The sequence below is a fragment of the Mastacembelus armatus genome, chromosome 15, assembly GCF_900324485.2.
Source record: "Mastacembelus armatus chromosome 15, fMasArm1.2, whole genome shotgun sequence".
In the NCBI taxonomy this organism is placed as follows: Eukaryota; Metazoa; Chordata; class Actinopteri; order Synbranchiformes; family Mastacembelidae; genus Mastacembelus; species Mastacembelus armatus.
In genome coordinates, this window is record NC_046647.1 from 20,459,014 (window position 1) to 20,480,872 (window position 21,859).

Sequence of the window (21,859 nt, forward strand, 5' to 3'; positions counted from 1 at the left end):
ATATATTAAAGCTCCGTGTGTGGGAGAGAGGCTGGTCTCTGAATTAGCTTGACATCTCCAGCACCTCAATGCTTGACAAAGCAGGAGATGCTGAAGTTACCTCCTCTCTGCAGACAGAAGCATATTAATATCCATCAGAAATGTCACACGGTGAAGATGCAAATTTATGGTAATTAAACTGGCAGTGTTCCAGCTTCATTTAACAGAGAAATTATTGACTCACATTAAATTTCTAAACCTCAAATTATGTTGCTTTTTGCATCAAAGCAGCCCATTGACCAGGCTCAACATCTCATATCCATTGATTCACTTCTACTTTCTACCATTTGACAGTCAGAGCTTACAGTGGGTGCTGTTGGAGTCAGTGATAGAAGAAACAAATGGTAATAATGCAATAAAAATGCAAGATTTTAATTCAGGTAAAATGAAAGATAAACATACCTCAGGAAAAGACCAGTAGTTTCATTTTTACGTTGTTTGTTACTAAAATATCAGTATCAATTAAAATCTAACAGTAACTCAAACTCTTGACATTACAGTGACCCCCTAGTATTGGGTTGGATTGTTGTAGTTCAGAAGTGAGAGAAACCAAACCTCTGTCAGCCAAAACTGACAGCTCAAACAATTTAAAGGAACATTTAATAAACCCTAAAGTGTATCCAGAGTTAATGGAAAGGTAAAATATATGCCTGTTTCCCAGCATGCCCTGTCTATGATTAATTTCCCAACTTTTAGACGTCAGATTAGTCTACATGGCAGGGGCATTGTTACAAAGGCTTTTAACTCTCTGTGAAACAAAACTTCCTTTTTTCATTTTTGTAGTCCACATTAATAGTCTCAAATCTGTTGCCCTTCATAACAGCATATAGAGCAGGACGCAGGTAAGACACATAAAAGACATTATTTATACCACTTATGTTGTAAAGGGTCATGGGGGGGCTGGAGCTGATCCCAGCAGATATTGGGTGAGGAGACGACCCACACAGGCACAGAGACAACATGCAAACTCCACACAGAACATTTTTGCTGTGAGGCTAAACACTGCTGATCACTGCTCCACTGTGCCACCAAAAAAAAGACATCAAATAAAATATAAATATAAGGTGCATTTGTTTAAATCTGTAACTTAAAAAAAAGAGAAGCCTGGTGAATAAAATGTTCAATATGAACGGATTCATTTTGTGTAACCACAGTTTATAAAGTAGGTGCAAAAAGTAAAAAGAAAAAAAAACAAACAAAAGAAGAAAAAAACCATGAAAAAAACTAAACACTGATTCATTATTGTCTTTACAAACCATCGGACATAAATACTCAAACATTCAGAAAGTGCATTTCTCCCCACACCCAATAAAACCATTTTCATACCAACTTTATGAAAAGTACAATGTGCCATCTAACATCTCAACAGAACAGAAGACCGACATAAAGTCATCATTTTAGGATTTACATCATTAGATATTTATAATTGATTTACTGACACTGTGGACACATAAATTCAACACAGTTTTTGTCCATCTTTATAGAGTCTTTACAAAAACACAACCACAGAAGAAAAAAGGGAACAAGACAAACTAAGACACAACATGAGTGTCTCTTTCTGTTTGTATCTTTGTGTCTTGTTGAGCCACTACTCAAGTTCGGTCTGTAGGGTAAAGCACAGAGGCTTGACAAGGCAACTCTGTCTCTGTCCACTTCCTCAGCTCTAACGCTGCCGTGTGAGCAGCAGCTCGACCCGCCACCTAAATAAAATATTCCTTCTGGTTCTCACTCGGGCCGTTGTGTGTCTGGCTGCTGAACGGCAGCTCCGGGGTGTCTTCACGTTGTACTGTTTTTACATCCTGGCTCTGACACATCCCTTTCCTCCTGTAGAGGACTCTGGCCGTTATGGCTAATGCAGCCACGGTCACAAAAATAACCAGCGCTATCATACCTGCAAAGCAAGGAAACAGTGAAAGTAACAATGATTGAGCAGTGAAAATGTGAGCCTGTTACTGTCATATTCAAGAGTAAGTTTTCTTTGTGGATTAATAGTTTAGTCTAAGTCTTAGTCTAAGAGCAAATGTAGTACTGATCTCTCTACGGACTATTTCATATTTTGTTGTTTAAAAGAGAAGAAATATATAAATTGAGCTGAATAAAAGGATAAATTCACAACTATTTCTACCAATAATGAAACGTATCATTTTGATATTTCGGCTTTAATGACACAGCTGATTGACTCGCTTAGTGCTAAATTTAAACACTTGTAAACTGTGTCTAATATGGTAAAAGCATCTATATTGTGTCAGTTACACTAACTTACAATAAACAATATAGACAGTGTGAAATATGATCCCAATTTGGTTCATTTTAAATGTGAAATAATAAATGTGAATAACATGCAGCAGCAGATTGCAGTGCTCTGTGACTTCACAAGTTTTGTGCCCAGGCTTCCCTCAGCTATTAGAAGGTCTCTGCCCTGATGTTAGCAATAAAAAATGGACTGTCATTGTACTGGGGGTGTAAAGTCAGTTGTATCCTAATTAGTTGTGGTTTCCTTTGTGAACTCAGCCTCACTCATGCTTTCATTTGCTCAGCATGCAACCAGTTTTAAACATAATTTCACTGTCAGTTCTTCTGCACTGAGGTGTAAAAAAAAAAAGATTTGAATTTGTTAGGTGCATAAGTATTGAACTGTATCTTGTATGTTATTATTCCTGCTTGTTTTGCAGACAGTTTCTGTCTCATGAGGTGTGACAGAGAAACAGATTTCTGTTGCTGTACCTCCAATTAGAGCTGAATCACTTCTGATGGCATTGACTAAAGGCTGACCTGTTCCCACCGATCCAGACTGGCCTGCAGTGCAGTGAAATGAAAGAAACAGACGAAATAAACAGCACAAACGAATGTGTGGGGAGGAAAGGGGGGAAAAAAAACAGAGGACATGTTTACAGGAAGGATCACAGGAAAATATAAAGAGAAAGAAGAAATTAATTTGAACAGATGTGAACGGAAGAAAAGAAGAGAGGAGCAAGGAGGTCGTTAGTGACATGAAAAATAATAAACTGAGGCACTGCAGAGACATGCTCAGCAGACACGTGGAGGGAAACAGGAATCATATACAGTCGTACCATCAGTCAGAGCAGACAAGGCATATTGGAAACCACAGCACACTAACGATTATCTGTATGAGTGACCACAGGGGGAACATATAGCAAAAGAAACTCTTCCTTGGTCTGAATTAATTGCCTCTTCACTTGCTTTAACTGCCAGTGTCATAACCCAAAGTTTCCATCATGGAGTCTGAGAAGCACCCACACAGAAAGCTCAACAGTACTGCCTACAGTAACCTAAACAATGTTTATTAATTTAACCCCTTTGGACCTGTGAGCGCACTAATGAGAGATTAGGGTACGATTATATTTTCTGCAGAAACATTGCCAATCCCGAAGTTTGGGTTTCCAACTCTCAGGCCACTTTTTTCTATTATAGAAATTCCAAGTTTGAGATAAAATTAGACGCTTACTATAACAAGCTGTACCCACCACAGCTGAGACATGCCTGATAAGCAAACATACCTTCAAACACACCCCTCACACTTTTCTTTCATTCTTATCTTTGTCCATAAAGGACCATACTGATGGTTCTCTATGCTTTAGCCCATCAACTGCAAATGTATACATTTTATCTGGAGATTGATTGCCTGTCGTCCAAAGACATTGTGTTTTCCATGATGTCTGTGTTTGTCTTTCATTCCTCTACTGTGAAAATCAATGTGCAGGGACTTGAAACTCAGCCAAGCTATTGTCGGTAATCCATCACTGTGGATTTACACAATATGTGTGTGTTTTTTATGTATGGTTTAACACTGTTTGTTTTAGATTTGAGCGTATGCAGAGGAACAGCTCTGCATCCATGAAACCACTTTAGTTGACGGGCTAAACTTGGAAAACTTTTATGGTCCTTTGGATGTTGTTTCAGCAGTTTAGCAACTTCCACCATTTTTCACAGTTAACAAACAGCTTGAGTTGCATCACCTGTATGCAGCCCAGTAAAACAAAGACAGTATCAGGTTTGTGATCTGGCCAATTGAGGCGTGTCTTACAAAGTTTATTCAATTGCATCTGGATTTTTTCTAGTCAAAGGGCGCTTGAAATGTCCAGTGTAATGGGGCCTGAGGTGACAAGGGCAATGAAGAATGCAGAAAAATCGGACTCACCTGATAGGTGGTGAGTGGTTTCTGCTGCGTAGGGATTAGCTGAAGTGGAGCCACAAATGGACTGGGCCAGTTTTCCTGTGACAGTGACAGGGCTGGTGTCTGGGTGGAGTAGAGCAGCTTTCAGAGGGCTAATGGAGTTAAAGAGGACAGCAGACAGGCAGCCTGTGAAACCCAGAGAGCTGAGCCGGGCCAGCTCTGGATCCAGCTCACCAGAGTCTGAAGTGAAAGAAACACAGAGCATGGTGTTGATCCGAAGGCTGAAACGTCTTTGGATGTTTGATAGAGAAACACACACAGATTTCAGTGGAAAGATCATGTATCACATGAAACACTTTTTATTAAACTGATTTTATCTCAAAACCCTAAACCTTGTATATCAATGGCTGAATCAAAATATGCTGGTAAGGACACACAACAGGTGTTATAGTGGGTCTGCAGTGACTGTGCTGCACCTAAGGAAATCCCACAGCCTCTCACCCTATTAACAACCTATTTCTTAGTCTATTTGTGAAGACACCAAAGGAATATAACCAGGTCATGACAAAGTAGATTACAGCGGTCCTCGGCCTCTGGGACATGTCTGATCAGTTTAACAGGGACACCACAGGCGGAAGAAAATAAGGCTTTTATGCTGAAAAAGGAAAGTGTGCAGGTCATGCTGCTGATTTAGATGGATTTCATTTACTGTCTTAAAGATTTTATCAGAGGAACCTACAGTGGGTTTTTCTCCATGTCTACTCAGCACTGCAGTAAGCCTGTATACTGCAATGCACTCATTAGATCTAAGAGGTACCACACTATTAGTCCAATGATGATGCAATATGTATAAGGTGAAAGAGTCATGGGTGTCACTGAAGCACACATAACATCGTAAGAGAACACCCAGACATTAAAACTTTCATGCACCTAACTGTTATGAGTGCCCTGAAAAGTTGTTGTGCACAAACCGTATACAAACATCTAGAAAACATCTTGCTGAGCTGGCAAAGTTACCAGCGATGTTGTGGCTATTCATCGTAGCAATAAGGAAAGCTCGCTTTCTTTATTTGCACCTAAAGAAACTTTTATTCTATACTGAATAAATTCCTGCACTGACTGCTAAGTAGCAGCCCTGTGTTTTTGTTTGTCACATAGAGTCCTAAAAGCCTGGCGTAAGTGAAATGAAATGTGGAGTCCAATGCCTGGTAGACCATTATAAAGTAAAAAGGAGTCACAGCAGGAGTCACATGGTCACAGCAGGAATACTTCTAAAAGCCACGCTGGAGTGCAAGCTGAAGCCAAATCAATGAAAGCCAGATGCACAGTCACAACATAAACAACATCTTTTGTAAGTCAGGCGAGCACCATGGCTCTGTGAAAGGCTCTGTCAGTTTGGTATCCTGCTCACCAAACTCAGCAACTACTGGACAGATTGACATGACACGGATTAAATATGGACAAACTGTAACTGTAATAACAGATTATTTTGCCAACAGGTCATGTCACCAGTACCTCTTCTCTTTCAAAGTATGAACTTTCGTCTTTTCGTCATGAAAATCAAGATATATTTAGTGACAAAGCTAATATATAATTTGACTTGTTGAGTAGGTTGTATCTGAATTTTCAGTCTCTCTCATGTAAAATTGCTTCTCCTCTATCTAAGAAAATTATTTCACAGTCCATCAAAAAATGTGTAATTTATTTATTTATACATTTTGTTTGGTTATTTTCCTTGTTGAAAAACCATTGTAATGTTGTATTGCTTTATCCTAGATTTATGCTTTTCCAGACATCATGATGAAAGTTTCGTAAAGCGTCATTGTCTGATACAGTAAGGCAGAAAATGTCTGAAATTAGCCTGAGTGCTCTGCAGCTTGAAAGGCTTTGTCTGGGCTTTTGCAGCTGCCTCACTTACTGTGCACTCTGCCAAGAACCAGGAGCTTGATGGCATTGAATTCTACATCAGATGTGAGGTTAAACTCTTCTTTGCTGTTCTGGTCAACCTGAAAGACAATGAAACATCTGACTTCAAAATTACTTTTCCAAAACAAAAACACCTGAACATCACTGATCACTGATGTTCAGGTAGATGAGGGACTGCTCGAATGATTACACAACACAAAATGTTAGTCATCTGCAAAGAACTTTGCACACTTTGCAAAGAAGATGTCCCAGTTTTGTGTTCTTCATAACTGAACATTTGGGTATTTGGATATCTAAACACAAAAAACACTTTAAGGGGTGCAGTGTGTGTTTTTTTTATGTGTTACCTGCACAAAGACAGCTTCCGCCAGTCTGCTGATGGTAATAGTATGTAGCTGTCCGTTCGCGAGGTTCCTCACTTTACTCTTCAGGATCTCAGCATCTTTGCTGCTGTCCAGTCTGTATCTCACCTCCAGCATGTCTGTGCAGAAAAACAAAACAACTCACTGGCAGATTCACTGGTTGACGCAAATACAGAAAAAAACAGAAGTCCAAATATAAATACAGCAAAGCCGTCAGCCTTATATATATATATATATATATCCAAAGAGGGGATTTATGCACACAGCAGCTTTACTAACAATATGTTGACTGATTCATATGAGAATATTTTATATAATAATTGTGAAGTTTTTCTTGTGAGGCCATGATGCTAGAAAAAGTTTCATCTACATATACAGGAGAGAGAAAAAGAAAGGAAGAGTGAAAGCAGCAGACAAAAATAGTTTTTCTGAATTCTCAAATTATGCATGTTATAATAATATAACATATAATATCTAATCCCTGCCTTTTGTGTGGTCGTGAGAGGAAAGTGAGACGCAGTGTTACAGTGTGTTCACACTGTAGTGAGCACAATTAACAGGTTGCAGGAGGTGAGTGCACACTAAGAAAGAGACTGTCAGCAAGTTTGCAGAAAAATGTTGGTGATGGGTGAACTTTTCACCTTTCAATAACTGATAACATTTGAGATCCATGTTTGTGTTTTCAGTGAGAGGGACTTTCTCAGAACGGTCTTGTTTCATGTAACTTTCACAACAGAATAAGAGGAGCAAGATGTTGCTGTTCACCTTGATGGATTACTACACCGTGCTTCACTTCCCATAACAAACAAAAAAGGATCAACCGAGATGCAGTTTGAAGTTAAAACCTTCAAATGAGGCTAAAACCACCAGAATGATTCTTCAAAAAACAAGGATGGAAATAATTTTTTTTATAGTACACAAATCGTATAAAAACACCAAAATCAACAAAGTGTGTCTCTCAAATGTTTCCACAGGCTGTGCGTGGCATTGAAGCCCACTGATGTAAAGCTCTATATCAGACTTAAACCATGGACTGTTGTGTAGTTGATTTAAAATCTTTCCATAGGATTTATTGAGAATAACAAACTACAGAATTTCAACAGATATATCTTTTGAAAATATGGAAGAAAATACCAAATAAGAGAACAGCACATTTTCCTGCGTCTTGTGTTACATTACACCAACCCAGCTGTCCGACGTGTGTAATGGCCAAGAGAAACCTCTTCCAAGGCTTTAATGGTGTGCATCACTTTTAATGCAGCTACCTACCGACTACCTGATCACCATGGTAACGCTAATGACCTGCTGGCTGTCAGCTTCCTTCAGTCTAGGTTATTAAAGCAGCCTATTCACAGTCTATTTACAGCTAATCTAAGTGGAATCCTGTCTATAATAGGTTTATCAGCTTCCTTTGTCCTTTCCAATTCAAATGACCCCACTTTACACTCTGACTGAACTCATGTTATGGTAATTAAACACAGGAGTCAATGGCGGAGAGGAAAACTGAATGAAACACTAAAAAGAGCGGAGGGAGAACAGAAAGAAGTTGGGCGAGGAGGGTGACCAGCTACAACATCCTGACTGTGCACACACCAGTGTCTTTGGTGTATAGTAATGAATAATAATGTAATATAACTGCTTTCACCGTTGAAATATGGTAATTTAAAGGTTTTTTGTTACTGATGAAATACTGGATCATTCAGGCCGGTCCAGTGAGATTCAGTGTTTAACGGGGAAATCAAAAGAAGAGACAGGAAGAAAGAGATGATGCCACAAAGGTTAAATCAGATGCTTAAATAAAACATAACTACAACACACAAAAATACACAGTCCTTTTTAAAAACACGAGCCAAGTGCTCACCATCCCTGTTGAGCAGCAGAGCCAGGTACTCTCTGTGGTAGGAGCTGACATAGAGGAGCAGGGCAGGACTCTGGCTGGTTCTGAAGCTCAGGGAGATGTTTTCTGCTCTCAGGGTCATGTCAGAGTATATGGAGGATGGCACAACACTGCTGCTCCTGTTCAGCTCATTTACCACCTGCTCTTTGAAGGTGTAGCTGACAGATGTTCCCAACTTGAAGCTGGCTGAAATCTCTGCAGGTAGGGAGATGATGCCAAAGGTTTAATTACAAAGAGGAAATACAGCAGCTTTGTCGTCTGCAGCTGCATGGCAGGCAGTTATGTTGTGCATGTGGAGTGCATTTACAAGTTTAGCTAACAAAAGTTGAGTTTGAGTAAAGTGAAAGTTTGGTTTACACCTGCACTTCCTTTCTCCACTATTTTAATCTGTGTTTTGACTGGAAAGCCTCATTACTGCATCCAGTGCATACACTCACTTAACACTGCACTTTATCACGTCAACATTATTTCTCAGAGACAATATGAATGTGATTTGCATTTAAAGCCACACGAGCGAATACAATAAGTCTTCACATTCAATCTAAGTAACAACTTATCTCACGGGGGGTCCATTTGAAGGACTCATAAACTCTCTGTAAAGCACCTTGGCACCACTGACAACACCTAATTAGTGAGCTGGTGAACAGGCAGTCACAGAAAACCAGGGTGACAAGAACAATGTGAATTTTTGCTGCTAATTATAACATAGTGGTGCAGCTCAGTAGATATTTCTGTATTAGATATACCTGTGGAGCCCTGACAGCAACACCGCAGAACTTGTTAATTACTGAATACACCAGGCTGCATTAGTGTGTTGACGTGATGACTCAGTGGTCCTGTGATAACTTGAAAAACAAGAAACCAAGGTGTGTAGTCTTGATAAAAAGACAGTGTTTCCATCAGGATGTCCAATCAGGGTTAGGGTACTCCTTTAAAAACAATAAACTGTTGCTGGAAATGTGGAAAAAAATAACAGCATCTTAATTTAAAGCTTGCACACTACTTTTTGCATGTTAGTATTTTTTTTTGTTATTTAGTCATTATTTGCATATACAGGAGCAAATGCTGCAGTAATGTGTCTCCCTGATGCTCCCAGGTGCTGCTGGGAGACTGGTGCCAAAGCCTCAGTACCTCTGTCGCAGAAAGCTCCAGCGTAAGCGGACGGGGCACAGTCACAGGAAAAGCTGCTGGATCTCTCTACACAGCGGCCCTGGTTCTGGCAGAGGGAGCCGTAGCTGCTGCAGTGGCCTGGACATCCTGCCTGAACCCCAGGGGTGATCTTGGCTCTCTCTTCCAGGTCCAGGGTAATGCCATTCAGCTGCAGAGCCCGAATACAACCCCGAAATCCCTTCTGCCTGGACGCTGTGCCTCCTGAAGACACACATAAGGAACAGACTTGAACTGTTATATTGTTTTCTTTCATTCCCTCTTCCTGCATCCAGGCTACACACATAATCTATGGTTTAGTCTGGTTCATAGTTTTTGATTTCTCCATCACAGAGATTCAAACGCAGATTGAATGAGGTAGTGACACTGACTGATAACTGATTTCATTAACTGAACATACATGCATCCCTAGAAACAATGATTTGTTACCACCCGTGTCCTGAATCTTTTCACTGATTTAATGATGAAATACAGTGAAACACAAACCGTCAGGTGAAAAATACAACAAGTTGACATTTTACTGGCAATCTGTCTGCCAGCTGAGCACCATGCTGTTTGTTGATATGTTGAAAGTTGGTGAGCTGTCAATCTCTGACAGTCTGCTTGTCCTGCCTGGCTGGGTGACTGTGACAAGAAAACAGTTTTTTTTCTTCTCTTGCAGAATTTAAACTCCAAAAGTTATTGTTTTCCCAATTCTCACATTACAACCTCCAGCTATCCCCAGAGTTCACGCACTGCAACATTATAATTGTCTTGGAGTGCCCAAACTGGCAACCTCAAGACTCTCATGATGAGATAAACAGCTTTCCAGGACTGCAGTGTTGATGAGGTTCATATCTTGGCCTGGAGTTTCATCAGGAGCTGTCAGGAAAGGGCCAAATTAACTAATGGACTGGATTCAAACACTGTACCAAGGTTACTGCAAGGAAACTGACCACTACAAATCAACGTTCTCACTGCATCATCCAGAGGGTATATTGTATAAGTTTGTGGAAATGAAGTGTATACATAAATATTACTTCAATAAAGTGGGATTGTATTAGACAAGTATTAGACAAGTTTTTTGCTTAATATTGTATTTTCTTGGTTGATGAGGTTAAAAATCAAATCATCTTTAAATTGTTTAACTCCGTGCAGTAGTCCTATGACAAACACATTTGGCATTAAGAGAATGCACTCCTCCTCACTCTATCCTCACCTAAACCTAAACCCTGTCCTTACAACAGTGGTACAGAACAAAACTTTGTCCACACAAACACATCAAGACATGTACACACAGACACACACACACACACACCTATAAATAACTGGCTGTTCAGCTGTAAGTGGATGTGCCCATCAGCAGGAGCCTCCTGAGCAGCAGCAGGGAGCTCATCCAGGCGAAGCGACGCCTCTTTCACGTTCCGCTCGACTTGAACATGATGCCACCTGTTGTCATTCAGGGGGAAGGCAGCCTTCACACGAACCTCCAATGGACCATTACCCACGTCAAAGGAGAAGAGGACCTCAGTAAAAGCTGCATCAAGAAGCGATAAAATTGAGAAGTAGTCAGCAAGTACCTTTCTGTGCACCCATCATCATCAGTGTGTCCGTACAGCCTCTTGACTTGTAGCTATGGACAGGCTGCATGTAGGCCAGCACTCTCTCTCTCTCTCTCTTACAAGTATAAAGTATATTTATATGAACTATATTGTAAAGTAAAACCTAAGACATTCATTTAGCTCTACTGTACACTTTTCTCTTATTTGCATTTGTAAGGAAATTGTCACCACAAAGCACATGGCCCCGCTGTGCTTTGTGCTGTCTTTATTAATAGCTAAACCATAAGGGACCTTTTACCTTCATGAATCTTTTTTCCCTCCACATGTTACCCATTCACCAAGGACCAGGCTCACTCTAAAGCCCTTATTCCCTGTAAGAGTTTCACCACGTGTGCACGGAAGATGAAGTGATTTGGGCAGTAGCAGCAAAGTGCTGGAGTGCTGAGCCGGCTGACGTGTTAACATGAGCACTGCTGCAACACTGATAAGAAAATATATTCAGACTAAAGTAAGATTTCACTAAAGTGATGCAAACATAAACCTTTGTTCGTCAGGATGTCACACTAAAGAGCCGTCGTCATAGAAACCAGTTTCAATGACCCATGGACAGCTAAACCGCTGTAACTGTGACAAGCAACTACAAGCAGGAAGCTCAGCTTAAGGTAGTTTTCACCAAACAGCAGCAAAGACACAAAGCTGTCCGATTTAATGACAAACCACTTCACTGTGTTTAGGTGATTACAGTCTAAGTGACAACTGCTAGTTCTTAACCCCACAGCATCACTTCTGTCGGAGAATAAGTGCAGTTTCATTTGTTGATGATCTGTATATGTTTACATAAGCGAAAGGTCTTAAAGCTGCGGTGTCACACAGCAAACCTAAAATATATCACCGTTAGTTTAAAGGCTAGGAGGGATCGGACAGTCAGCTGCACCACAAACCGGATTCCTTGTGTGAATATATATCGTTTCTATCATGACTAGTACAATGGATGATTAGTTTCCTTTATTGAGAGCTGTTAAAGTACAACTTCAGTAGCACATACTATTTCAACTACTATAAAGCATTACAGTGCAAGGATATTTCAACACCAGTGCACTACGAAAGGCCCAAAAACAGTTGTAGTTACAAAGGAAATGCACTGCGGTGAGCTGGAACAATGACACTGCAATGATTTCCCAGAAGAGGAAAATTAAATGGTGGGGTTGTTGGAAAAGTGTGTATTTTTAAGGTTTAGAGGGACTGAGGTGCAGTCAGTTCCACACAGGACCGTCACAGAGTTCAATCCAGAGGAAACTTTAACTCTCAGGATGATCCTTCCTGCTCAGCTTGTACTCACATCTAAGTGCAGTCCGGATTAGACATGTGACCTGAAAGCTTTTACGTACAGCTGAGTTCGATCCGAATGAAGTCTTTGATGCCCAGGTTTTCCAGGAAGACACCAGAGGATGAAGTGGTTTTGAAGAGGAAGGAGATGTCTGCGCTCAGCTCTCCGTGGAATGTGGGAAAATGGAGGTACGACGTCTCCTTGTCAAAAAATGCAGCATTCCAGACATTTTCTACAAAATAAATGAAAATATCATAATCATTAAAACTGCTGACAATATCCGAGCCCATGACTTTACAATTCCATTAATACAACATTACAATTCTTCACTATTGAAATATTGCTAGTGTTTGGTGAGTATTGCACTGAAACACAACATGACTTCGTGTACAACGGGACACGGACAGCTCTGGATGGGACTTACTGTCTCCATGGCAACGAAGAGGTCCTACCCTGTAGGCGCTTTCTGAGCCAGGCCTGTGAAGATCACCCAGCACCAGAGATCTAACAGGGAGGGTCTCCTTATGGGTCAACAGGCCGGAGTCATTAGCCCTGGATGGTAGGGAGAGGGGAAAAGGAAGAAGAAGAAGCAGCAGCAACTTTTATCTCCAGTGGAGAAAAAGACAAAATCACTAACAAAAAAAAAAAAAAAAGGAAAAAGACAGAGCATTAAAAAGTTTGACTGTCATTATCCTCAGAGGGAGCAATACAGTGTTAAAGTGAAACAAAGAGAATAAGCATCAAGCCATATGTTGATAAATGTTTACAGAGTGTACTGAGCACTGTAACTATGGTGATCAGTAATGATGACCTGCCACACTTCATTTAATTTGCTAATCTGAGTATTGTTATAGGTGAAATCAGTTAGGCTTCTACCATTCAATGCGATCTGCGTCACAGTTGCAGGGGTGTTTTGGGTCCACACAGCTCCCCTGCAGGCTGCAGGCACACTGATGGCTGCCTGGTGGAGCACCGCCCCAGTAGGTCTGCACCTGTCCTGTCCCTGGACCCCCCACCCACCAGCTGAGTGGAGAACCATCTGAAACACAAAGACACTGGATTTGTCACACCAGGAACTTAAGTTAAGACTAATCCTTAACACGACATTGACATACGCCTAAATGGTTAACACTGACTGTTTCTCATCAAACCACATACTCACTTCCAAACAGTCTCTCCCAGCATCTATCCAAATTCAGCAGTGACAGAATATTAACAAACTTACCTGGTGTGTGGAGAAGACGTGACCTCCTGCAGTGGTAGGTCACTTCCTGTTCGCAGTGCTCTGATTGGCTGACTATGGCCGCCAGCTGTGCCTCTTCAGACGTGTATTCAAAGTGAACCGAGTGCTGGTTCTGTCCCGGCGACAGTCGAACTCTGGTCAGCTCTGTGTTGTTGTGTTGGATCACAGTCCACGTCTTGTCCTCTGGTGGTGAGAGGACAGAAGGAAAGAAACGGATCATTTCTGCGTGCGTCTGGACAATTCACCTTCAAGATGTCTTAGTCACAGGAATGGCAAAGAGAGGCAGGATGAAAGAGAGAGGGAGAGATGGGTACGACTCTGCTTGCATGGTTTGCTTTGATGTGTGCGTCACTTACCTGTCATGTTGCAGTATATTAGCTGTGGTCCGATGGGCCCGCTGCCATCCACATCAATGTAATAATAGCCTGACGTGTTGCCTTTGTGTTTGTATGCCTCACAGGACTGCTCGTATATCGCTGAGGAGAGACATATCATCGTGGTCATTTAAGGACGTTTTTATAAGCCCTTTATTGTCTCATGGACTTATCTCCAGATGTTACATTTCTTCTGTCCCACAAAGCCTGTAACATCTGCCCTGCTCAGCATTTTGAGGATTAACTGCACAGTGTTGCTATTTCAGCTTCAGTGTTTTGTTCACAGAGTAGATGAAAACTTTTTCAAATATTTCTCCAATAACAGACAGTGATGGAAGAAGTAAGCAGATACCACTGTGTAATAATATTCAGTTACAAGTAAATGTCATTGCACTCAAATGTACTCAGTGGCACATCTCACATTAATGGATTTTATATTATTGGATCACATTTATTGATGTATTATTGTGTTCATCACTTGACTGTTGCAGCTGGTAAGGATGGAGCTAATTTAACCTCGCCTTCTCCTGATAGGAACAGTGAGGAAACCTGTACTCTCAGTTTCCTCAGTCAACTCTTAGAGAGTAATAATCACACCTCCTAAAATGTTAAAGTCTTCCTACAGCATTTAATTAATGCAGAATCTCTGGTTTTCAGTCCCTGTGATCCGTCTAATAAAGCTGATGTACACATACCTACAAACAGTCATTCTTTGCTCAAAAGAGCTGGATGCCAAAGAAGCAAATAGCATCTTTTTCTAAAGAATCTGCTTTTTTCACTGTGAGTGCAGCGCTAATGAAAAGCCTCTTTTACAGCAGAGCTACAGTATGGAAGATTATTCTTTATTTGCATAGTTCTTTTCATCCACCTCCATCATCTTCATGTTCCTCTACATCTCTCTCTCTCTGTCTGTGTTGTCTTGTTTCCTCTTGGACTGAGACTTGTCAGCGCTCAGGAAAGAGGTTTGCTCTCAACTGCGATCTTAAGCTAGAAGCAGCAGGTTATCTCATTACTGGGAACACGTGAGCAGGAGTGCAAACACACAGGTGCACACAAGTATTGGAACAACAATAAGCAACATGGTGTCAGGCCCTCACAGCTATGACAGGTGGCTCCACTGTATCCAGTCCCGGAGCAGTTGCAGTGGAAGGTGCTCCATGATTGACTGCAGCTGCCTCCGTGTTCACAGTGACTGGGAGAACACCTGAGAAAGAAAAGCAATGATTAGCACACTTTACTCCCTTTAACCTCCCCCCTCGTGGTAGAGCCACCCCATTTAGCAGAGTTATGGTCCATGATGTGTTATTGACGAGGTGTTGTAGGCAGCTCTTGATGCCCAGTGTGCTGTGAAAACTGACCATTTTGACAGCATCCAAGCACCTCAACAAACACTTGAGAACTAAATGCAAAATCTAAAACAAAGATTCAATTAAGTTTCACAGATTATAAAATAAAAACTTAAACTAAATGTTTTCTACTTTAGCTGCAACCTGAACCCAGATCCCTAAAGATAAGACTAAACGTGTTTGTTAATCCACCGTCCCAACCTCAACACTAACGCTGTTCTCGGTAATCAAGACTGCAACTTTAATAACAGTGTTTGTGTGTGTGTTTACGTTTTCTTGTCCTGCATGGGCTTCAGAGTGGTTGTTATCCTGTTCATCAGTTCAGTGTTTCGCTGATTGGAAAAATGATCCTGCTGTTATTATCGTGTCGTCTAGCTTTGCAGCTTATAGCATGGGTCCATCCTAAAATACTGTCCACACAACAGGCAACTTTGCTGCTAACTGAGACTGTTTTCTTTTCCAATGCCAGCCCTGTGTAAGGACAGAGCTGGCAAAGGAGGAGGGAAAGAAAATAGCGAGAGAGAGGAAAGAGGAAAAAAAAAAAAAGAAATTCAGTAGAGAGAGAATTAAGATTAAGAGAGGGGCCGAAAAAGAGGACGGGGGTTAGGATGAATGGAGCTCAGCACTGACTGGGTAAACATGGGGGAAAATGAGGTCAGCAAATTGTGACTTTACAGAGAGACAAAAAGAGAAAGAGAGAGGGAGAGCAGCATGTATTTTTAATCTTTTAGAAGGTGGGAAATTCACTGCCTTAGTCAGCAGTCTTGTCAGATGCTAAAGTTTGGTTTTTAGGAGCAATTTCTCTGCCTGCCTTTTATCTAAAGTTGGTGTGTAGCCAGGTGCAGCACTTCATGCCAACACCGTGTGCTTTTAAATATATGTATTATAAATCCAGGCAGTGCATTGTTGGCCTGTTTATCTGAAAACATGCATATCTCACAAAACTAATGTCTTTTTCATGAGCAACCAATAAATTCACATACACATGATCAGTCAAGCAGCACATATTTCAAGAGATCATGGTGTAGGTTGGAAGGGGAGGGGTGGAAGAGTGTAAATCAATTTTTCAACTTGACATTTTATTGAAACAAAAGCTGCTCAGTGGATAAGATGTATGCCATTTACCAGTGAGCACTAATGATTTGGAAAAAGGTCTAATGTCATGTTGTGAGAGCAATGTGTTACTGCTCACACACAACCCAACATTAAACTGACACACTGGAGCTTGACTTGACATTTTCCACAGCAGAAAGAAAAAGAGACATATTAGAGGCTCCTGGTTCTGGTATTTAATAAAACAGAAATGTCTAGAATATTGATTCTGTCGATCCCATAACCAATAATGGCAGTAATGGATTTTTCAGTGCACAGTGTCTGTGTTAGTGCTCAGCGTGTGTATATTTGTATGTATAACAGTCTTATAAAATATAGTATTAATAGAGGCATGGGACTAGTCATTTTTTATAAATTATGTTTAATGTTAGTTAAACTGCACTTGCCATTAAGCTGCATTTATCACTGTGTTTATGTAAAACAAGCAAGCTCAAAAATTCTAATACACCAAATGCTTCTTCTGTTGAGGCATTTTTCATTTACTTATCCATTTTTCCATTTAGGGTGTATGAATTAAACTGATACACTGTGAATTATGCTTCATTCACAGTAGCATTAACTCTTAATCATACTGATTTTTTGTGTATATAGTCTGTCCAGAACAGACAGACTAACCGAAAAGACAGTAATTATAATGATGATCATCATCCAGTAGCAACAATTTGAAACAACAGATGTAGAAAGAAAGAAAAAAAAAAACCTTTACCAAACCTCCCAAAATCCATTATCCTCTGACAGTAACCAAGAAATAAAACCTCTCAGAATTTGTCCAACCACAATCACAAACTGAGACACAGAGTAATTCCGGACCAAGCAGATAAAACTCTGGCAGTGCAATCAGCAGAAAAGAAAAAATGTTTTGTTGAACTGTGCTCATTTCGCTCGGCTCCCAGCTGAACAATAACTCTAAATATTGTGTGTGTGCAAGTGGGTCTCCTGGATAGTGTTTTCTCTACATAACAGCTCGTACAGTATCACTGCTTCTCACAAACAACTCACACTTTCAAGACAAAGACAAAGAAAACCCAAGCTATGGCCTGCATGCTGAGAAGACACTCCACCTCAGGAGACGCTAGTTGACAAAAAAATAAAATAAAAAACAGGAGTCAGAAAGAAAAACACCATGAATGAACATGAACATTTGCTCCAGTTCCCTCTGTGCACCACCCACCAGTCTAATGATCTATATGTAAACCCATTTTACAGGAAACCAGTCACAGAACATCCAAAACATTAGTGCACATTTCTTACACTACAATCAATTAAATTTCACATTTAGTTAGTCTCCCCTTGATAAATATCAAATGGTGTTTTAATATCTGACCTGTCGATGATGCCACACATGTCAATCTGTACATGAGTGTAGTTTCCCAGCAGCCTCTGCTGCACCATGATCAGGTCCACCCGTTGGTTGTCCACAGTCAGCAGACGCATGCAGCCCTGGAAAGCTTTGAAGGGGTTCGTGCACTCCTGGCTGCGCCCTTCAGCAGGGCATCCTACATGGGAGAGGAAACAGTCAACAAAACCACACAGCGCAAACCACAATGTCCAACCCCAGCCTGTCAAAATAAAAGTCTTATATTTCTCAAATTACTGCAAGTTTATAATTCTTCAACTATTACACATTACTGTGACATCTCAAGAGAATACCCATACTAACTACTGAACAAAAAAGCATGGCGGTTTGTTTATCTCTGTCTTACCACCAAAGAAAAGTTGACCCCCTACAGTAAAAGAAAATGACGGACTGGTCTGAACAGTGGCTCCTTCTTCTCCATCCACTGTGAGGGTCAAACGCACTCGTCCGAAGGTCAGCTCCACAGAGTGCCACTGACCATCATTCAGAACAGCACCTGCAGTATGGACACACACAGATATACATACTTTGACTGTCTTTTCATGTCAGTTGCGTTTTAGCACTGACTCTGGGTCAGATACTTGACTAGCAGTCTTTTTGCTGGATGATAAGGGCGAAGTTTAGGCTAAACAGCCATCTGACCTTGATGTGGAGGTCACAGTAATTTGTACATCCTCTGATCCTCTGAATACTGGGTTACTGCTAGAAAGACTGCTTTTCACGTGTGATATGACACTGTGAATGATTGTGAGATTTAAGAGCACAGAAAACAGAAACTCTCGGGGTGCGTACTGTACTGCAGTACTGTGGGTACTGGGCAATGAAAGGTGAAGCTGGGGGTTGGTCTGACCTGTGGTGAGCTCCAGCGGTGCCCTGCCAGACTTGTGAATCAGTAAATGGAGCCTGGCTTTGCTCAGATACAGCCAGACTGCACCCCCCTGGTTTGGGAGAGCAAAGGTCAGCAGCAGCCCCGCCTTGTTCCACGTCCGAAACTGCAGCCCCACGGACGCGCCCACAGATGACAGCTCTGTCACCCTTGGCAACCAGAGGAAGCTCTGGGGGCTGGTGAACGTCATGGCAACAAAAACAGGTTCAGCACAAGAAAAGGTCACATTGCCCTGAGATAGATGGAGAGGAGGAGTGGAGAAAAGATATGAAGAGAGAGAAATTATTACAGCAAAAGAGAGAAAACACGATAACGCATGAATATGAATTAATTTCCGAGGCTGTGTGGCGGCGCCCTGATGCACAGAGATCTCATCAGCAAGTCTCCTTAAAGAGCTTGAGAGTATTACCATAATGATAATAGCCAGGCTTAAAATAAGCACCAGCAGACCAAACTGAACGCACCAATGTCACCCAACAGCTTTCTAAGGTCACGGAGCAAGTGCAAAGGAAGAGAACGAGCGAGAGACGAGAAAAGAGAGGAAGAGTGAGTGAGAAATAAGATGATGCTTAAATGACTGGGAGCAGTTGTTCATATCAGCGTTCAGACCAATACTTTGAAGATCTGGTAATTATAGTAAGTCCATTGCTGGGGCAGTAACAGTGATAAGTTACATTCCAGGCTTCCTTTTGGGAATACTGGGTTTCTATTTTCAGTGGAGTATGCAACACACAGACACTTGATCAAATCTAAAAGCTCTTAGTGGGGTAGTTAAAGAGATATACTGTACAGTAATGCAGACCAAAGAAGGAGAGTGCCTTAGAGATTCACGTAGCTGGACCCAGTATGTACGCAGACAGACACACGCCTTCTAATTATGAGCATTTACAGTAAAAGGGATGAAAGCAAAGAGGTGTATTCTTCGCCTCTTAAATATTTAATACGTGCACTTGACCAATTGCATTTTTACTTTTTCACAAAGTAAAATCCCAAGATGTTTGTTATGCAATTTAACAGTTTTTGCATTTAACTTTAACTATTTCCCCCTTTTATCATCATTTTTATTTATTTTAATAAAATTTATTTTATTTCATTTATTTTAATGACTTTCCAGCACAGACACACGTAAAGGATGTATGACATTTAAAAACAGTGGCAGTGATATTTAAAATAAAAGAGCCATATTTTTTAGTAAATATGTTTTTATCCATTTATGCAGCATCAAGCATAAGTATTGTTGCTATGGTTACCAGCAACTTCATATACAGTACCTTGTGCCATGATGTTGGAGTGGGGTTAAACTTTTGACTGGATGTTTGGGGTATGTCTGTACTTATTTGATATCTAAATTTACTTTGCAGGTAGAGACTGTGAATATAAAATAGCACCAATAAATAGTGCTAAAAGTGTCATTTTTGTTTGTGTACTGAAGATGTAGAGTAGAAGTTACCAGGCAGTATGTACAGTAAAATCTTTTCCATATTCTTCATATTTTGTAATTGGAAGTAATTTTGATTATGGTACTTTAGGAAAATATTAGATATAAAGTGCTAATTAAAGTAAAATATCTGAGTACTTCTCTTAATATTCTCAATAATTCACACTGTGCACCTTACAACATTTGTTAATATAAAATGTGTCATAGTTATTGCAGCTGGACTGAAGTTGGACCAGAATCTGTAAAAATTTCATTTCTGACTAAAAGGCCCTCCAACTGGAGGCACTACCAAAACCATTATATCTAGTGTGGCGACACTACACACAGACAGACACACACACACACACTTATCAGTAGCACATTGTAAGGCAGTGTACCTTCACAGTAACCCTTTGGTCTTTCTGTTTGGCGAGGTCTACCAGATTCAATCCGTTGTAAAGAAGGTTTTCCAAACAGCCGTAGAAATTTCTGTGTGACCCAACTGACCTGCTGGAGCCAAGGCCCTGGTCTGCTCCCACGCTCATCTGTACAGGCAAAACATGAGCATACAGACAAACCCAAACCAATTTTTTTTTTTTTTTTAAAGGAGTAGTTGTGAATGCAGGTGGGTGTTTTTCTGCACACGTACAAACACACCTGGTCATGGTCCCAGTAAATTAATCTTGGTGGGATCTGCACCCACAGTGTGCTTTTGTCCACAGTGAGGTTGAGGTGATTGCTGTGATGCTCCACTGCAACATGGTGCCAGTGCTGGTCGTCCAACAGGCTGCCCAGATACACAAGATGACGGCCGTCGGGAGACGAGCTCCTGCCTGGAGCACAAGAGGAAGATGAAACGATGAAGATGTGGTGATGGCAGATAAAAAGAGGACGAACTAAAACATCTCAAGCCACTTTTTAAATTATTATTTTTGAGGTTGACTTCACTGAATTTTCTTTTTTCTGGTTGGAAGAAGGAAGATAAAAATGCATCTTCTATTAATTTTTGAAGAGCTTTTCTAGTTTTTTTCTGTTCTAATATCTTTGTATTTTCAACAGCTCTGAAAGAAATGCAGCTCAGTCTCCTCCACTCTCTGGGAATAAACAGGCACAAACTATGGTTTCAAGGTCTCTGAACTGGTACAGTCACAAGCTTCATCACATCTCCGCACCAAAACCAAATCTAAAACCAACCAGAAAATCTATGTGATCGCTGAAGGGAAATGCCTCTGGTTCTTTGCACTCACTGTGTGTTAAAGCTCGTGTTGATACAAGGAAAGTGAAGATGGATCTAAATGTACTCAGCCATTAAATATGAATTAGATATTGTTTGAAAAGAGACCATGTCGTCTCTGTGGGAAAAGAAAAAATGAGAGAGGAGAAAGGGACAGACTGAGCGAATCTATCATCGTTGATCTGTCAGACAGGTACTTGGCATAGCAGAGGGAGAGACTAGAGAGAGGAGAGACAGCCAAAAAGAGTGAAGAGCACTTAATCCTCATTGATCAGCAGACTGGTGTTTCTACACCAACATAAAAGCAAAGTGTAATTACTTGTTACTGACAAAAGATGCTTATATTCTATTCATTTGTAAAACAATTTGCAGGAAAATGTATTTGCTGCCTGGATTTTGTTCTGTAGCAACATTTTCACATCTCATGCTTCTTGATTTGCAGGGAATACACACACACACACACACACACTTTACTGGTTCAGTCTCTGGTGTGGG

General features: G+C 40.8%; 1 protein-coding gene across 1 annotated transcript in view; it reads right to left on the reverse strand.

Annotated features, from left to right (window-relative positions):
* Positions 1 to 1,739: 1,739 nt before the first annotated feature.
* Positions 1,740 to 21,859, reverse strand: part of LOC113131699 (contactin-associated protein-like 4) — a 46,808-nt gene continuing 26,688 nt past the window's right edge. The window contains exons 6-24 of the mRNA XM_026309267.1: positions 20,788 to 20,963; positions 20,529 to 20,675; positions 18,678 to 18,945; positions 18,174 to 18,323; positions 17,795 to 17,966; positions 15,109 to 15,215; positions 13,994 to 14,113; positions 13,620 to 13,820; positions 13,271 to 13,433; positions 12,819 to 12,946; positions 12,456 to 12,626; positions 10,824 to 11,042; positions 9,491 to 9,730; positions 8,324 to 8,554; positions 6,448 to 6,581; positions 6,093 to 6,180; positions 4,199 to 4,414; positions 2,764 to 2,835; positions 1,740 to 1,930 (exon numbers count right to left, since the gene is read on the reverse strand). Of these exons, the coding sequence (XP_026165052.1) occupies positions 1,740 to 1,930; positions 2,764 to 2,835; positions 4,199 to 4,414; positions 6,093 to 6,180; positions 6,448 to 6,581; positions 8,324 to 8,554; positions 9,491 to 9,730; positions 10,824 to 11,042; positions 12,456 to 12,626; positions 12,819 to 12,946; positions 13,271 to 13,433; positions 13,620 to 13,820; positions 13,994 to 14,113; positions 15,109 to 15,215; positions 17,795 to 17,966; positions 18,174 to 18,323; positions 18,678 to 18,945; positions 20,529 to 20,675; positions 20,788 to 20,963 (3,194 nt within the window). The remainder of the gene's footprint in view (positions 1,931 to 2,763; positions 2,836 to 4,198; positions 4,415 to 6,092; positions 6,181 to 6,447; positions 6,582 to 8,323; positions 8,555 to 9,490; positions 9,731 to 10,823; positions 11,043 to 12,455; positions 12,627 to 12,818; positions 12,947 to 13,270; positions 13,434 to 13,619; positions 13,821 to 13,993; positions 14,114 to 15,108; positions 15,216 to 17,794; positions 17,967 to 18,173; positions 18,324 to 18,677; positions 18,946 to 20,528; positions 20,676 to 20,787; positions 20,964 to 21,859) is intronic.